The 18,117-nt window shown below is 56.8% G+C and overlaps 1 protein-coding gene across 1 annotated transcript; it reads right to left on the bottom strand.

Moving 5' to 3' along the window:
- Positions 1–4,488: 4,488 nt before the first annotated feature.
- TOR4A (torsin family 4 member A) lies at positions 4,489–12,009 on the bottom strand. Its single transcript, XM_050907942.1, has 2 exons — positions 11,955–12,009; positions 4,489–7,351 (listed from the first exon to the last, which is right to left on the bottom strand). Exon 2 carries the CDS (start codon positions 7,310–7,312, stop codon positions 5,744–5,746), a length of 1,569 nt encoding a protein of 522 aa, XP_050763899.1. The 5' UTR covers positions 7,313–7,351; positions 11,955–12,009; the 3' UTR covers positions 4,489–5,743.
- Between the last annotated feature and the right edge of the window lie 6,108 nt (positions 12,010–18,117).

Genomic DNA, 18,117 nt, shown 5'->3' with positions numbered 1-18,117 from the left:
CTGGGCAGCCCCAGCAATTTGTTCTGCAACCCAAAGCAAAGCTGCTTTGGTAGGGGAGGGGGTGCAGGTGGTGTCCCCCAGCTCAGGGGGCTCTTCTGGTGCCATGGGAGGGTTCTGCCAACACACGTCATGCCCTGGACACAGCTGGCACCAAAGGGAGGGACATCACCTTCCACTCTAGCTTTAGACACCCATGGGGAGAAGGCAATCGGTGCCTTGGCCACAAGGCCCCCTTCAGCATTCCCCACCAGCTGCACACTTGGCCTGATGGCCTTTCCTGGCCCCCCACACCAAGGTGCCCCCATACCAGGGGGCAGCAAGAGCAGGGCTACTTCCTCAGGGAGGAGGCAGCAAGTGGGACCCCAGGTCCAGCAGCACCCATCTCACAGCACCTGCATGGGAGACCGGGGCAGGGCTGAGATGGTGGCCAGGTCCAACCAAGAGTCCAGAGCAACCCAAAAGTCCAGATCCAGCAACACCGTGGTGATGAGATGGGTCCAGTATGAAGCCAGAAAGACAAGCCACAGGCCAGGGCCAGCAATGGCCAGGCAGGTCCGTGATGATGGGTCAAGATGAAATGCCAGGCTACAGGCTGAGGTCTTGGATCAGCAGAGCACAGTCTAGGCACCAATAGAGCTAAAATCCAGATACCAGCACACCTCCAACACAGCTCCCACAGGGACTGATGGCTCCAGCTACGCTTAAATAGGGTTCCTGAGCATGCTTAGAAAATTCTTCCCCTGCAGGGAAGGCTCCAGGGTGTGGGGAGCTGTCGGGTGAGGCTGATATGGGGAAGACTAATTAGTGCCTTCAGAACTGGTGCTAATCGGTATGTCTTCTGTATCGGGAGGTGCTCCTGGAGGTGGCACAGCTGCTCTGTCAAGGTCTGACAGTGCTGCATGTGATGGGAATGCAGCTCGTGCCCATGGGGCCCTCTGACCTGAGCCCGGCCCTGGGAAAGCCTTCAGCACAGACCAGGCCAATGTGGTCACAATTTCCATCCTGTGCAAGACACGCACTATTTCGTATTTACTTTTACCCTCCTTTATCATTGCCATGCTGTCGCAGGCAGTAACGGCAGCTGTTTCCACACCCTCACTACACACCTATTTGGAATCACTCTGCACTTTCCCCAGGGTAAATGCACAAAGGGAATGTGGCCCAAACACCACTCTGGCTTGGGATGCAGTTGCGGGGCGCAGAGTACCTGCTGGTCTCCCCATGAGCCCCAGCCAGCCCATGACGAGGAACGGTTATCCCAGTGCTGCTTTAATTGCTGAACCAGCCGTGCTTTGCTCCAGGCCAAAGGCAGTGCCATGCCCGCAGCGGGGTGGGAGCTGCTTTCCATAAATCACTGCTCCAAGCACGACAGGAAGGTGTGCCTGACTCAGGAAGAGCTCTTGCCGACCGAGGAAGCCTTCCCAGTGCCACCTACAGCCACCTCTATAGCAGATATCTGTGGCAACTCCTGCACATCAGGCAGCCCCAATTCACCTGGGGGATCCAGAGGAGCTGGATGAAGGCACAGGACAGATGTGCAGCCACAGCAATTCTTTTTATCCCTAGCAATATCTCCTACAAAGTCGTATTTCTACATCTTTTGTTTACAAAGAAGCTATTAAGAGTAAAGAAGGGCTGAAGAGATCCCTTAGAGATGGATGAGGCTATGGACAACACAGCATGGTAGCCTCTGCAGTCCCCCTACTCCATCGGGTGTTGTACCCGCTCCTGAGTGCACGGTGCATTAGGAAGCAAGAGATGGCAACAGGAGGGTGACGCGTCCCGGTGACTTGGACCTGTGGGACCAGCTGTCCCGGCATCCTGTGACACCCATGGCTCAGCGCTACTGGAAGAAAAGGAGCCCTTCAGCAGGTGAAGGGAGCCGACAGTGCGGGGGGGCGTGCGGGATGCTTTCAAAGGGAGGGAGTCCAGGCTGTCTACCAGCCCTTCAATTCACAGCTCAGCTGTGCAGCGTATGAGCAGGACCAGCAGTCCAAGTGCCCCAGCCTGGGGGGTTCTCTCCATCCTTCAGTTTCAATCCCATCCTTCCAGCTCAACCAGCATTTTCCCTGGAAAATGCAATCGGATAAAGAAATCCACATCAGGCTAAGGAGAATAAAGTCTATGGTGAAAGCACGTTGCCACACACCTGGCATCTCAGCCATACCCATCGAGTAGAAGCTCTCCAGGAGAGCCTTGGGTCCTGTGCCAGGAGCGTCCGAGCCTCCAAGAGACAGAGTGGGACCAAGGACAAGCCACCATGCTCTTTGTGCTTTGGTCCCCAAATTCCAGCCTTGGATATGCTGCAGGAGGAGCTGTTTACTTCTCAAGCCAGGTTCATCACCCCAGCCCTTCACCAGGCGTGCTGCGGTGTGGGCTTGGCCAGGTATGCGTGGGAGTAGCTACCGTGATGAGCAACTCCTTGGAGAGGTTCTCCTGGCTCTGAGGCAGCATGAGAGTGCTCCTGTGCCAAGCAAAGGCGGAGAACCTCAGTGGTCCTGGCACAGCCATTATGGGAGACATAAGGTTTAAGGAGGTTTAAGTCTCCTTAGCTGTTCCTTTCCCTTAGACCAGCTTCCTCTGCACACAGCGTTGAGAAATGAGCCATCGGGCTCCTGGTGCTCAGCACTGTGAATTGCCCATGGACCAGCTCCACTGCCTTGAAAGCACCTGGCAGGGCTGGTGGCTTTCCAGAGGATCTCAGGGCATGGACAGATGTCTAAGCTGGGATCTTGGGGGAGACTGGGGCTGGGGACAACCTGAAGAGCCATTTGAGCTGGGATCCGAGTCCTGGGGCAAGTTGGGACTGGGGACAACCTGGCCAGACATCCTTATCTTCTGGCAGGGAAAGTCGTCTCCATGGCCTCGAGGTTCCTGTGCTTTCTGATGAAGGTACAAGCTGCCACGTGGGCTGGGAGCTGATTGTCCTCCCCAGCACTGGTTGAGGGATGAGGTGGTCTTCATGCAGCAGAAAGCTGAGCCCCACTTCTTAGCACTGAGAGGAGCTTTGTGGGAAGCAAAGACCTTGGCAGGTCTTCAAGGTGCACAGAGCGCCTGTGCAAGCCATGCCTTTTGCAAAATAGTTGGGACAGCTTTGCTTTGGGAGGGAGTTGATGTGCAGAAGTGGGATGAGATGGAGGGGGAGGCAAGACAGCGCCTTGTCCCCAATCTGCCCGAGCAGAGGCAGGAGGGGCCCTATGCTGCTGAGCCTAAGGGTGCTGAGCTGCTCACGGTGAGCCCAGAGCCACCCAGCACACAGCTCGTGGGGGATACGAAGGCATGGGCTGGTGCCTCAGCAAAACTCAGGCAGCTCGCTTGGGGCAGGACTGGGACCCCTGGATTAGGGCAGGTGAATCTTAGAGGGATGAAAAGAAGCTCTGCAGATGCTCAGCTCCACTCGAAGTCACCCTCCTCTCTCGCACGGGGTGATGCTTTGTGCAGAGGCACCCAGGGACCTCTGGCACAACTAAACACCCTATGGGTGGACTGCAAGTGCAGACATCCAAAAAGAAGTCTAAACCCCCTCCGAAACAACTCAGGCATCCCCACGGAACCTACAGCCTAGTCCTTGGAAGCCTGAAATCCTCCCTTGTGAAGGCAGCACTGCCATCAGCGCTGCTGCCTGTCCTGACGCCACGACAAAAGGCATCTGCAATCCAACACCCATGGGTGCCTGCTTCGGCAGCTCCCCTGCACGCCAGCACTATAGGCACTGATGGCATTTTCAGCTCCCAAGCGCAGGCAGTGTGGGTGACGCTTAGTTCTCCTGCCATACTCTTGGGCTTTGAGCTCCTCTCCCAGAAACAAGAGACCTTGGTAGGAGAAAGCAGAAATAACCTCTGTCCCTCTCCCAGCTGGAAGAGGAGGGGAATCCTGGTGCCTGAGTCGTTTCTGTTTCTTATCCAGGATAAAAACATATTAACTGTCCTGGTAGTGAAGTCTCACTAAGCTATGGAAACAAGCTCACACACGTCGCTTTTTGTGGACACTTGCATCTAGAAGGTGGCTCAGTTTCATTCAGAGCCCTTCCCTTAAGCCATGCAAGCAGCCCTTCCTGCTCTCTGCCCAGCTGCTCTCACGGGCTAGTCTGCAGGAGAAAAAGGCTTCTCCGCTGGATCATTTCAAAAGGAGAAACCATGGACAGGCTTTCCAGCCCACCATCATCTCAGCCAAGGACACACTTCCCCAGTCTCCAGCGTAGTCCCCCCTGTGCAGCTCTGGGGGATGCAGGAGCTGTGCAGCACACGGCTTTTGGCACTGCTGCACTGTGTGGGTTTTGGATCTGGCTTACCATGAGCATACCTCGAGGAGCTGCACACACACACGCTGCATTGAGGTGGTCTGCAAAAAACACGCAGCAAAGCTGTAGCCCTTGCTCCCAATCCGAGTCACCGGGAAGCACAGGCATGGCAGTGCAGCTACATCAGTCCAGAAGAGAAATTTGGGAGGAAACCCACGTTTCAGTCAAATAAAGGAAATGTACTTTGAATTATTTTATTCAGGATAGCTTGGATTTATTCCTGACAATAGCTCGGGAAGCAGGAGTTTGTGACGGAAGTCTTTGGAGACCAACAGTTAGAAAGAGGCAAATCAAACAACCAGTGCAAACATCCACAGGATTATGTGTATGATAATTCACAGCAAATTGTAGAAGGGGATTTAGGCACAAAACCAAAACCTGAAAAAGCAATGTCATAAATACCTGCTCAGTTTGCCTGCTCAAAATAAGGACACGTGCTTTTCCTGAGGTGCCTCCAGGCAGCATGCTCTCCCCAGGGTCTCAATGGCAAAGAACCTCTTCTTGGCCTCACAGGACTGGGAACAAGCCCAGGATTCCCACTGCACTCAGCCCAGACAGCCCAAACTGTCTTTTCCAGTGTGTGTTGCTTAATATATGTCAGTTGCTATTTTGGGCTTTCTAGATAATAAGCATGGTGAAGTGTACCCAGAAGCAAAAAGCAGAAGAGCTCTCAGGATGAGTTGCCACCACCAGACCCGAAACAATCCAGCAGTTATTTCTGCACTGGCTGGCACAGCCGAGCAGTCTTTGAGACGAGCCCAAACAGACTTGCAGGGCAGAAATCTCACTGGAGGTGCCAAAGGTGAGCTCAGGTATGAGCTCAGAAGAGCAAGAACTCAGGAACGGGTCCAAAAAGCAGTCTCCAGAGTGCGCGGTCACGTAGGAGCTGCAGAAAGCAGAGTTCTGACTGCCCACACATTTGGGGGACGAGAAGCCACAAATTCTCTCAATTCTCCCAGGCGTCCAGCATGGCTTCTGCTCTGCACATCACCAGCCAGGACCAAGAAAAGCAAATTGCTGAAGACTGTGAGCCTGGAGAAGGAGTGAGACACGGCTACGTGTGCTGCAGGGACGGTAACCCAGTTACTCTTTCCTCCTCCTGTTTATATCCCACAGCGTCTGTTCTCATCTCACAACTCCTTAATGACAAAGTATCCCAAATGAACACGTGAGGAACAAAGCATCTCGCAATTAATGGGAGGTTGCTCGGGCTTCGTTGCCTGTGCCTTATTCACAGAACATTAGGAACAAGTGAAGCATCTGGAGGAGAACACAGACCATGTTGCAGAGGAGCCCAGGCTGCCGTCCCTCTACCTTGATCAGGACAGAGTCAGTGCAGGCCTGAGAAAGGACACCTTGACCACAGCCTGCTGTAACGTACTCCTCCATAAGCCCAGAATTTTGCAAATCCTGAGAGCAGGACTTGGCCTCTGCAGTAAATCACTACAGCAGGTTGACTTTGGCCACAACCTGCTTGCAGCCCATCCTGGAGTACTGCTTGTCCCCTGTAGTGTAGTAACTGAGCTGACTCGCTAAATTTTCAATATGCTTCTGGTCAGGGTACAGCCCTTCCCTCCTCATCTCCTCTAGGAAGCAGTTTATGACATGACTCTTCTCCAGAAGAACAAATGGGATGATGTCCGCAGATTTCCAGAGAGGGTGGGCATCAATCAGTACAGGCTGAACGATGCTGAGCAGTTCTTCAACTCCCCTTTGCTGATGCAGAAGCTCAGCGGATGCATTCTGGATAACAAACTTTGTTATTTCACCACCTGCTATGTTGCTTATTAAAATGTAGATGGCGTTGAGGAACTCGTTGGTTTGATTGGGTTCAAAGAATCGGCTGAGAGTATCCAGCAGGACCGGAGACATGAGTTCAACCTCATCCAGAATAAACAATGGTATCTTCTCTTCTATTTCGGCTCTTGTAACCATGTCAGAAATCTTCTTAGACAAATCTATTTCACAGGTAAGGGGAGCCACCCCGTTGGGGCAGTGATGCATAACAAAGTACTGAAGCACAAAGTCATTGTCCATGACAGAACGAAAATGTTTGGCCAGCAGCCAGCCAACATGACTCTTCCCAACTCCTGTCGGGCCATTTAAAGAGATTACTAGAGGCTTGTTGTGTATGTGGGTAGCCAGATAGTCTTTCAGTAATTCCATAATACTTTCCACAGCAACCTTCTGCCCAAATACTTCCCGGTGCATTGTTTTCTCCAAACCATCTAGGTCGTATTTTTGGAGGTTATCATCCAGGTTCTCTATTGCATTGAGAATCTGGAAGAAGATAATGACAATGAGCAAGAGGAGGCAGCGTTTTGCCTTGCTCTTCTCCTCTGTTGGAAGGTATCTTTTTGTTTTGTCTGGATACAGGACTATCCTAGATTTCCTTCGACTCTTTTTCCGCCTGCGTTTTTTCATAGCGTACTGCTCCACGGATGTGTCAAAGGTGAAGTACTGGGAAGTTTCGAAGCTGCTCTGATTAAAGAAGGACATGGAAGGGCCATACAGGCTAGTTCGGTTCAGAGAAAGCTGCCTTTGAAGTAGCCTTGTATGGACAAGCTCTGAAGACTTTTCTCGAGGGAGCTCTAAATGCAGACGGCTTTTCTTTTGCACCCGGTATCGTCGTCGCAGGCGGATGATTGCCCGCAAGGGAGAAGAAATAGAAGACATTTTCTTTGAAGCAGCAGGAATTTCAGTATCCGGTACTTCTTCCCTATCGTTGTCATCGCAAGATGCCTCTCCTTTTGCATCACTCTCGGCACAGGGCATTTCCCCTTGCCCATTGCTGTCAGTGCCGGGCATCTCTCCTTCCACACTGCTCTCAGCACAAGCTGCCTCTTCTTTTGTGTTGGTCTCAGCACAGGGCATCTCTCCTTCCGCATCGCTCTCAGCACAGGACACGTCTCCTTCAGTATCACTCTCTGCACAGGGCATCTCTCCTCCCAGATCCTCCGTGGCAGAGGACACTTCTCCACCCACGTCAGCGCAGGGCAGCTCTCCATCCATCTTGTCTGGTTCTTGCAGCCCGTTCACATCATCTTCTTTCTAAAAAGAAAAAGAACAATGTAAAATCAATCTTTGTAAGATCAGGAAGTGACCAATAACAGTCAAATTAGACAGATATCCCACTTTCTAACGGGCAGAACGATTACCTGTCGCAATCAGCAATGGCAAGCTGGCAGAGACTTTCAGATCTAAGCTAACTTTCTGGAAGATGCTCTAGACATGCAAAACTACAGATGAAATTCAGTGTAAATAAATGCAAATCGATGCATATCACAAAACCAACCCTGCCTTCACACACAGAGGGAAAGGAAAGCTCGGAGCTGGCTGGAGCCAAAGCCAGGGCTCTGCTACATGCTGCCATGAGCAAGAGGCAGGACACCGGGCAGACAGACCCATGCCCTGAACCAGAGCTGCTGTCGTGGTTTAACCCCAGCCAGCAACTCAGCACCACACAGCCGCTTCTCCCTCCCCGCTCCCAGTGGGGTGGGGAGGAGGAAAAAAAAAAAGTAAAACTCGTGGGCTGAGATAAGAACAGTTTAATAACTAAAATAAAATAAAATATGCTACTACTACTACTACTAATATAATAATAATAATTGTAATGAAAAGGAATATAACAACAACAAAAAAAAAGAAATAACACCCACGAAAAGACAAGGGATGCACAATACAATTGCTCACCACTCGTTGACCGATGCCTGAGCAGCGATTCGCCCCTCCTGGCCAACTCCCCCCAGTTTATATACTGGGCATGACGTTCCATGGTATGGAATAGCCCTTTGGCTAGTTGGGATCAGCTGCCCCGGCCGTGCTCCCTCCCAGCTCCTTGCACACCTGCTTGCTGGCAGAGCATGGGGAACTGAAAAGTCCTTGGCTTAAGATAAGCGCTACTTAGCAACAACTGAAACATCAGAGTGTTATCAACATCGATCTCACACCAAATCCAAAACACAGCACTGTACCAGCTACTAAGAAGAGAATTAACTCTGTCCCAGCCGAAACCAGGACAGCTGCCCAGTCTTATTTCCTTACATCTTCTAAATTTCAGCAAAACACCACACCTCTGCACCAGCATACGCACGCACACACGCACACACCCCCATAGGAATCAGTCACTCGTACACTCACAGAGACCTTGCGGGGTGTGGGAGTGCGCACGGGAGTAACTTGCTGGGGAAACGCTCTTGCCATGCAGGTTGTGGTGGCACAGCATCTCCCTGGGGGGGGACTTCTCCCGGCTGTGCCGACGGGTATGCCAGGCAGCGCCGGTCACTGCCGGCAGGGAGAGGAGGTGAGGGCAGCGTCCGGCCAGCGCTCAGCCCTCGGCCCGCAGCTCCCCAGGCTGCCCCGGGACAGGGAGGGTTCAGACGGGTTGCAGAGAACCGACGTGGTTGTGACTAAGCCTGCCAGCAGCACATGGCTGTGGGGAGAGGAGCGGGGCTGCCCCACAGCACCCCGACCCTCCTACCCCCACGGTCCTTCCCTGCCCCGTGTGCCCACGCACTCGCACCCCTGGACATGCGGCGGCCGCTGTGTCCTTCCCACACGAGACCTCGGAGCGGTGCAGGAGGGCGCAGGGACATGAGCATCCCTGGGAATAACCGTTTGTGTGGAGAGCGCATGGACAAACCTCGGTCGGTGAACAAGGAGGAAGAGGAGAGCCTGTGCTTCAGCACCAGGACGTGATGACAAGAGGCACGGACCTGGCAGGGAAGCCCCCGGGAGAAAACAGCTCTCCAGGCCTGGATGCAGCCCCACGGCGCAGGACCCCGCACACGACCACCTCCACGTGCCGCAGCGCCGGGGACGGCTCCGTCCCTGCCCGGCACGAAGCTGGTGGTGACAGAAGCTGTGTCATTTCCCCGCCGCCTCCAGACCGCAGCAGCGCTGACGCAAGGGACAGTTTGCCACCGTGACAGTGCCAACCCTGAGAGCAGGAAGCCGGCACGGGCAGGGCGAGGAAAGCCGCTTTCATCAGCTGCCCAGAAAAATCAACTCTAGGTCTTGCCAAAAGCACCGCGTCTCTGGGGAGGAGGAGGAGGTCCCTGAAGGGTTTGTTATTAACTTGCTTCAGCTCAGCAGGAAGTTACCGACCTGCAAAATGTCACGGTCCGGCGAAGGTTTTACTTCCCTCACCGCGAGGCTGACGCAGGTGGCCGCCCGCCGGCACGCAGCGAGCGAAAGGGCGGCTGGGGAAGCTGCGTGGGGAGTTGGAAGCACTGGGAAATGCTCCCGGCCGCCTCCTCACTTTGCCCCACTCCTTTCCTGGCTCCTCTGAAATGCCGGGACACACCGAGCAAAGCCTTCGCCCCTGCCCTGGGGACAAATTGATTTCTGGACCGCGTGCCGGCAGCCGGCTCGTTGTGGGAATCAAGCCGGGGCGAGCGGCTCCCCCAGCGCTAATCGCTGGACGAGCTATTGCTGTGCAGCAGCGAGCCCCGAGTGCAGGATTTGGCCGTGCCCAGAGCAAAACCAGCCGGACGAGACTGCTGCAAACAGGCGCAGAGGCAGCACCGGGCAGGAGGGCTGGGGGCCACCGCCACCCGGAATGCCACCGCCAGGGATGCCACTGGGAACCCCGGGCTGTCCCCATGCCACCCTGGGGTCACATCCTCGCTTCTCTCCATCTTGCACACTTTGCCTTGTTCACACAGTGCCTGAAGGTCCCCAAAGGGACGGCTGTCCCCAAAGTGCTGGGGAGCAGCCCCTACGGCACAGACCAGCACAGGCCGTGGTCTCCAGGGAGCAGGGACACTGCAGAGCTCGGCCTGGGGCCAGGACAACCCTCCGGGCCGTAACACACATCAACACAAACACGCAGTGAAGCTTTCTCAGCCCCAAACCCATGCAGGTGTGGAGGGGGTTGATTAAATGCCGGGGGGAGCTGCAGGAGTTCACAGGAAAAGGTTTAGGGAGCAGAAGGATGCTGGCAGGGAAACATGAGACATCCCAAACACTCCCCGCGGATGCTGCTGGCACGCAGCAGGGTGCCACCCCACCCTGCCCCTGCCCGTAGCCCCAGCCGAAGCACGAAGCGGTTCGGCTCCTCGCAGCCCAGAGCCGACTCTCCTACCACCGCCATGTCTGCACGGGGAGCCCGAGGCCCCTGCGAGGCCGATGGAAAACGGCGAGGACCGAGCGCGTCGTTAGCCAGGAGATGCCCAAGACCCTCTTTCCCAAAAGCCGAGAGCCTGAACAGCACATCCATCCCACCAGCATGGGATGCCCAACCCTCCAGATGAGCAGAGCGAGGCAGGGTGGAGGGACCAAATCCCATCCTCAGCAAGAAATCTGTCCAGTCATGCATATAATAATCCTATTAATACCATGACTCAGTTCCTAATACCTGCTGGTATTTACATAGGACTCAAATTTTGTAAGAGCAGCCCCCATGTGCTCAACATCGGCCGGGGGCCGGGGCAGATGGCTCTGCCGGCCCGGTGGGGCTGCCAGCCTGCAGAGGTGTGCTTTCAGCAGCTTGATTAGATGTTTGGTGAAAACGATAGGAAAAAGAATCTGGCAATTAGGTCCGCAGCATCACAAGTGCTCGTGTAAACACCACTCGTCACTGCTCTGCGCCGAGCCCGGCCGCACCGCAGGAACACTTGTGCTTAGCTCTTAGGAACGCTCCTGAGAAACCTCCAGCTTTCCTCCTTTAGCTCTTCCCCTAACATTTGCATTCGTGTGTCACTCTGCTCCTGCCAAAAAAAGGTTTCCACAACAGACGAGCCTGCATGGGCAGATGGAGGCAGCCAGGCCGGGAGGGGAGCAGGATGGGGGCGGCCTCCGGGCAGACAGCATTCGTGGGCAGAAAGTGCCCGGTTTGCAGGAGACGTCGGCCCAACACCAGCCAGAGAAACGTGTCCCTGGTTAAAGTGCCGGCTCCTGAATCCCGAGGACAGCATTGGAGAGGAGGGAGCTGCACCCCAAACTCGGGCTCTTTGGGTTAGCAAAGCTGCTGGGAAAAGGGAAGGGCCAGAAAATCCCGAAGGCTGATCCCACCCCAGCTGGAAACCAACTCCTTCCATCCAAAACTGAGCATTTCCAGGGGGAAAGTGGAGCAAAACGGCCCCTTGCAGTGGGGGCCACGGATCGAAGGGCGTCAGTGGCCGGGAGCGGAAATCACGGATGCCAGCAGAGGCCAGCATGGCCCCGGCGCAGGGCACGGCCCTGGCACCCCGAGTTGCAGCTCCCCGGGGGCACCACTTGCAAACAAGCTGAGAAACATGGTTTGCTTCGCTGCTCGAGCTTGGGGCGCGCAGGCGTTCACTCTCCCCGAAAACACGGCGCAAGGGTGACAGCCAGGGCAATGCAAAACCCACCCGTGCCGCCCTGAAAGCCTGCTTGCCACCAAACCCCCACCGGCTCTGCTCCCAGCCCAAATTTTTTGCCAAGCCCCAAAGACCGAGACCGATGGGAATGGCAGCAAGCAGAGGGGAAGAGCCCGGAGCATCCAAAACAGGCGGGAACAGGAGGGTCCCTGCAAAACTGAGGCAGTTTTTGGTGGAAAGGGGCCATTGGGGACGAGCAGGAGGCGGTGGCGGGGATGGAGCTCGAAGCGGCCAAGGCCGAGGGGTGCCCCGGTGATCCCCTGCGGGGTGGGGAGCGGGATGGGGGAGCCGAACCAAGCGCAGTTACCCACAGCGTCTCCCTCGGGGCCAGCCGCCGGCACTCCCCTTCGGCCGTCGAGCCCAGCCTCCGGCCTCAGTGCGGCCGGCTGCTCCTCTGCCTCCCCCTCTCTCATCCGTATAAAAACCCAACCGTGGAGAGGAAATGGCGAGGAGGAGTGGCCCACGGCGGCACTTCCTTCTCCCCGTGCCGCAAGCCGGCAGCCGCTGGCCGGTTTTCTCTCCCCCCTCTTGCTCAAAGCCCTCCTCGGTGGCTGCCGTCACTGCGGCATCGTGCGAAGAAACACGAATCCCGGACGGCTGCGGTGGGATGGGGACGGGGCAGCGGGATGAGCTCATCTCCCGCGCAGCCTCGAAAGTCCCGAGTTTAGGAAAAACATCCCCACCCTCTGGGGTGTAATTAGCCCGGAGCCTGTCACCAGTAAAGGTCAAAGTGGTGATGCTGTGAAGAGAGGTTATTGGAGCTGACCCAGTGCCGGTGCAGCTCAGGGATGAGGTTCCTTGCCGGCTGGGAAAACAGAGAGAGCAGAAAATAGAGCAAATCTGGGAAAAAATAGTGAGTCCATAAAAAAATAGTGAGTCTGGAAAAAAATAGCAAGTTCAGAGTAGTTGATTTGTCTGTCCCTGGGCAGGCTCCTGCACCACAGCAGCTCCTGCTCGGCTGCCCCTGGCCACCCCGACCCCGCTGAGGCTTTTGGTCCCTTCGCAGCCCCCGGCCCTGCGGCAGAGGGACCTGGGGACGGCCAGGCCAGGCTGCGCAGCTGCTGCGGAACCGACCTCTGGAAGAGACGGTGTGGGCACCCCGAGCCCTCGCTGCACAAAAACTCCCCGGGGAAAAAACGCTTCTTCCATCAGCTGCAGTAAGAGAGAGAAGAAGGAAGCAGCGGCGGGGGGGTTCCGTACCCGGCGGTGCAAAGGCTCCTCACGGCAGCTCCTCCTCACCTCCACCTGCAGCTCAACTTTTCTTTCGCCCTAACAAATCCGCCCCGACCCCCTCCCCGCCTCTCACCTGCACTTGCACAACCCGGCCAAGGCTTTTCCCTGAAAAACAAGCCCGTTTGGCAAAGCCAGAGCAGCCCCAAAGTGATCTCTTGCCGGTGTTTCAAGCTCCTATTTTTGGGATAAACCCCTAGCTAGAACCTGCTCCCTGCAAGAGTGGCTGCCCAGGACCAAAAATAGGGGGAAAAAAACCCCAATTTGGGGTGTTTTGGAGCATCACAGTGCAGATCCCACCCTGGCTGCGATGCGCACGAAGGTCCCCACGTCTCCACGGGAAGGGGATGCTCTGAGCAGGGTCCCACAGCCCAGACCTGCAAAGTCTCCCCAGCCCTGCGCCGGGCGGCCGGACGTGCCTCCACTGGGGCCGGGGGCAATTTGCCTAACAAATCCTTGCAAATGTGGGGATTTCTGTGTCACGAAGGCGCAGGAGCTCAGCTGGAGGACGGCCACCGGCATGGAGCGGCTGGGAGCTGCTCTCGGGGTCGGGAAGCCTGGCAGGGCTGACCCAGAGCCGGAGGTCCCCTCCGGAGGAGCTCAGGCAGACATTTTGGGAGCAGCCATGAAAAGAGATGTTTTTCTGGCTAATTCAGATTTTTGCAAAGGAAGAGCTTCCCCCAAGCAGCATGGTTGAAAACCATTTAAAAAAAAAAAAAAAAAAAGCAGCAATGTCCCCCCAAAACCCTAAAAGAAGCAATTAGAGGAGCAAGAAGCTCCCAGCCACCACCCGAGGGCTGTTAGCAAACCTCAACAGCCCAGGAAAAAAATGTATTGCTGTAATCGGGAAGGAGCATGAGCCCGTCCCCAGCACCCCATGGGCAGCCGGGGGGGCAGGAAGCCTCCGAAACGCAGCAGGAAACCAAGGGAGGGTGGAAGCAGGGCTCAAAGCGTGCCCGCGAGGGATGCTCGCCCTGCCCGGGAAATGGGGTTTCTAAACCCCTCCCAAGCTCCAGAGGGAGATGCCGGGGCCACGGCCGGAGCAGAGAGTGACAAGCTCCCGGTTACGGTGGGGACGTGGGACCAACCTGCGTGGGTCCCCTGCAGTGCTGGGGGAGCTCGATGGCGCGTGGGGACAGGGACTTGAGTGGGGCAGCAGCATGGGCACTGCCAGCCCGTGCCCGACCCGGGGGGACAAAGCACGGCTGTGGGGTGCTCGTGCAGGTGACGGGGCGATGCACGCAGGGCGATGCAGGGCTGGCACTTGCAGCTGGGGACACTGTCCCGGTGTCGACGCCGATCAGCCTCCAAAATCATCGGCTCAGTCTGGGGTGGCTGCCAAAAAAGCCAGGGGAGTGCCTGGGGGGGCAGGGGGGCAGGGGCATCACTGGCACCAAGAGGTGTCCCACCTGGGGACATCCCTCTGGCGTAGTCCATCGGGCAGGTGGGGACAAGGGGACAGGACCGTGGAAAACGGCCCCTGCTCACGTTCCCAGCTGAAATACTGCCTTGTGCTGCTGCCGCCCCTGCCACGGCTCCAGTGTGGGGGCTGCGTCCCCCCCCGTGGGGCTTTGGGGACCTCCGGCACCCCAAAGTGGTGGGAGCAAGCTGCCGTGCCGCTGGGTGCCACGGGGAGGGGACAGCCTGGGGCAAGGGGGGCACATGCAGGCGCCGGGGCGATGCAATCGGGGGGAGCTGTATGTGGGGGGCAATGCAATGGGGTGAGGGCTGCATGGGGGGCAGTGCAATGGGGGACTGCATGCAGGCGGGGGGAGGCAGCACATTGGGGGGCCCCCACATGCAAGGGAGTGGGCTGTGTACACGGGGGGGGGGCTGTGCAATGCGGGGCGCACATGCAGGCATCAGGGCAGTGCAATGGGGGAGCCGGGGGGGGGGAGGAGGTACTGCATTGGGGGGGCACCACGTGTGAGCAGGGCAGCGGGGGGAGCCATGTGTGTGCAGGGGGACAGTGCAGCTGGGGGGGGGGCACGCCTCTGCATTGGGGCAGTGCACCGGGGTGGGGGGCTGTACGCATGCAATGGGGCGGTGCAATGGGGTGGGGGCTGTATGCATGCAGGGGGGGGTCTAGTGCAGGGGCAGGAGGGGTGTGCATCGGGGCCAGCCCTCTCTCCCCCCAACCCCAGTCCCCCCACTCACCTTGGGGCCAGGAGCCCGGTCCCCTGTGTCCCTGCCGGTGCCGAGGCCAGGTCCCCCCCCCGGCCGGGCCCCACACGGGGAGGAAACAGCGGCTGGGCCAGGATTGGGGCCGAGCGGCCGCGGGTGCCACGGCCCTTCCTGCAGAGCCACGAATGCAAATCCTGCGCAAACACGGCCTCTCCCACGGCTCTGCCCCGCCACGGGGCACCCCGGGGGGAAAGGGGCAAGAAAGCCCCAGGGACGGGGAGACTGCGACCTCCAAGCTGAGATTTTGGTACCAGTCACTGACCAGTACCCACTGGTTTGGGTACCTGCAGGTGATGGGCACCCCCTGATTTTGGTACCCACCAGAAAGCATCGCCGGAGGTCGGGGCGGCCGCACGGCCCCTTGCTGCTGGGCACCGATTTATACGACAATTTTAGGTTTTTCCTCCATTTTTTGGCACGCCGCCTGTTTAGCCAAAACACCTCCAGGGCTGATCAGCGGCAGCTGCATCCCGGACACGCGCAAACGCCCCCGGCCCCTCTGCTCCCCTGGGAAGCCAGAATAAGGGGAATGAACCCCCAGGGCCAGCGGGTCCCTTTAGGGGGGCTGTGGGTGCCCAGAGCCCAGAACGGGTCCAGGGTGAGCCCCAGCAGCTCCGGGACAGAGGGTCCCATATCCGCAGCACTGGCCTTGCCCGGAGAAACGCTGCAAAAAAGGAAGAAATCTGTCCAAATAGAAGCTAAAGGCAGCTGAAAAGGTCACGGGCTTGGAGCTGCTGGGAAAATGGATGTAGAGATCAGAAATACGCTCCATGGATGCAAAGCCTGGAGTGGGCAGGGAGCGGGCAGGGAGCGGGCAGGCGGCACTGAAACCAAAAGTGAGAGCCTGCAAGTGGAGAAGGGGAAATGGTGCCGGCGTGGGGATACAGAAACCCCCGAGCAGTCCCACGGACCCTGACCTCAGAGCCGGCCCCTCCTGCGGCCCCAAAAAGGGAAGAATAAAAGTATATAATAAAATAATCCGATCCATGGTGGGCAGCAGCTTCCTTGGCGTGGGGCTGCCCAAGCAGAGGTGGGGCAGCAGCCCCTGGCAGGCATCGCGTGCAGGATCCGGCCCCGCGGGGTCATTTCCAGACCCAGAGGTCCTTTTTCCGAGCATCGAGCTGCCCTTTTCGCAGTGTGACCACCCGCCCGCCGGCTCCACGGCCGCATTAGCGATGGCTTGGGCTGTTGGGTGGGGTTTTTTTCCTTTTGTATCACCCACCTTGTGTTGATCTGCCCTGAATTTCTGCTGCTCCTCCAGCCCCTCGCTTCCACGGCGTCCCTCCGCACCGTCAGCCCTCTGGCATCCTAAACCCGGTGTATCGGCAAGAAGCACAAACAGCAGCAAGCTCGATGTAAAATCAGCAGCAGATCAGCGACTCCCCAGGCAGGATGTGGTCCCGGCGCTGTTGAGCCAGACCCCACGCTCTTCCCAATCTCACTCTTAGCAAAAATTTCCAACCTTTGTAAGCAGCCCTGCTTTAACACATGCTGAATAACCCAAACAGTTTATCTGTGGGCCGGGGAACGTCCCTTGTAGGGACGCCGCATCCTGCTTGGGTTATCGTGGCCCTTCTAAACAGTTTATAAATAGACCAAGGTAAATGAGGGCGATCGCTCTTTTTGAAGGAAAGCGAGGATTTTTATCTAATTTCTTTTTTTAAAGCCATTCAAGGAGTGCCGGTCCAGACGACCGCTCTTAAAACCCAACGTAAATCCGCTGCTTCTTTCTCCTCCAGCTGAGCTCCATCCCCACCCTCACTAAAACAATTAAAAAAAAGGGGAAAAAAAAAAAAAAAAAAGACAAATGGGTTTGGCAGCTTCACCCTCTCACGTGCCAGCCTCGGCGGCGTCGCGGGGCCGCCGGGAAGGTCGCGGTTGCGCCGCGAGGTGCCGGCTGGGCTCAGCGCCAGGGCGGCAATGGAGCTGGTGCCGGGGCCGGCGATGGGAGAGGGAAGGGACCAGCGGCACGTGCTGCTGCGCCTGGGAGGCTTCGGGGTCACGCTGCTTTTTACTTTGGGAAAAAAGTGAAAAAGTAGGGGGAAAAATGGAAAATTCGGGAAATAATTTGGAAAAGATGGAGAGCAACAGCGCCCACAGCCGGTCTTCCTGCGGCGGATGGGACAGTCACCTACGCAGCGTCCCGCCGTCAGCGTCCCCCCGATGCCATAGATATCGACTCATTTCACAAGCGGTGATCAGAGAAAATCATCGTAACACTTTCCCGTGTAAACGAGCGTTCACAGAAAGGGTTTATATCGTGCGACAAGGGTGTCTGTAAAACACCCCGGAGGAACTGAAGCCATTTCCAAGCATCTAAAGGAGTAAAGAAATGGAATTTTACGTGCATTTTCAAGCTATATTTTTTCTTTCTTTCCTCTAAAAGTGGAAGCGATTTGCAAAGGCAAGGGACCTGGGAGGGGGCTTCGCCTCGGCCAGCAGATGCAGCTCTGGCCTGAAGCAACGCGGCTGCATGGCAAACGGCGCAGGGAAGAGCCCAAAGCCCTTCTTTTTTTTTTTCAGCTTCCTCTGTTCAGGCTGAAAAATTGCATTTCCAGCTTGTTTCAATTAAGACTTTTACATTCCATAAAAGCTGAAGCGCTCATTAAACCAGAGTTTTTCCTACTGTAACACTTTGAAACTACCACACGACAACTCAGCCGGTGGCTCTGGCTCAGCCATGCTGGGACCTCCCGCGGGGAGAGAAGCGGCTCCGGGTCCCCTCAGCAGCGGCAACGTTCACCCTCCGGCTCAGGATGGGCAAACTCATCACACCCCACGGGTCCATCCCACGGGACAGCATCAGGGCAGCTGGGAAAAGTCAGGGCAGGAAAGATGCTCGTCCCGTGCCCTTCCCTGCCCCGACCTCCACGGCACTGCCACGGCTTTGGGCACGGCGGGGAGGGCTGGATGCGCCCCTCATCTCATCACGGGGAGGCTGGGAGCGCTGCCGGGGATGGGGTACGGCTAGGGCACGCTCGCTGCCCTGCAGCACCCTGCCTTGGGGGGTGAGGAAGCACCGCGGGAGGAATATATCCACCTGCACCCATAAATAAATAA

The sequence above is a fragment of the Gymnogyps californianus genome, chromosome 18, assembly GCF_018139145.2.
Source record: "Gymnogyps californianus isolate 813 chromosome 18, ASM1813914v2, whole genome shotgun sequence".
NCBI lineage: Eukaryota > Metazoa > Chordata > Aves > Accipitriformes > Cathartidae > Gymnogyps > Gymnogyps californianus.
This window is presented reverse-complemented; position numbering and strand designations above follow the sequence as displayed.

Bases quoted from the DNA above. Each gene is read 5' to 3' on its own strand.
- TOR4A (XM_050907942.1), bottom strand. From the start codon at position 7,312: ATGGATGGAGAGCTGCCCTGCGCTGACGTGGGTGGAGAAGTGTCCTCT.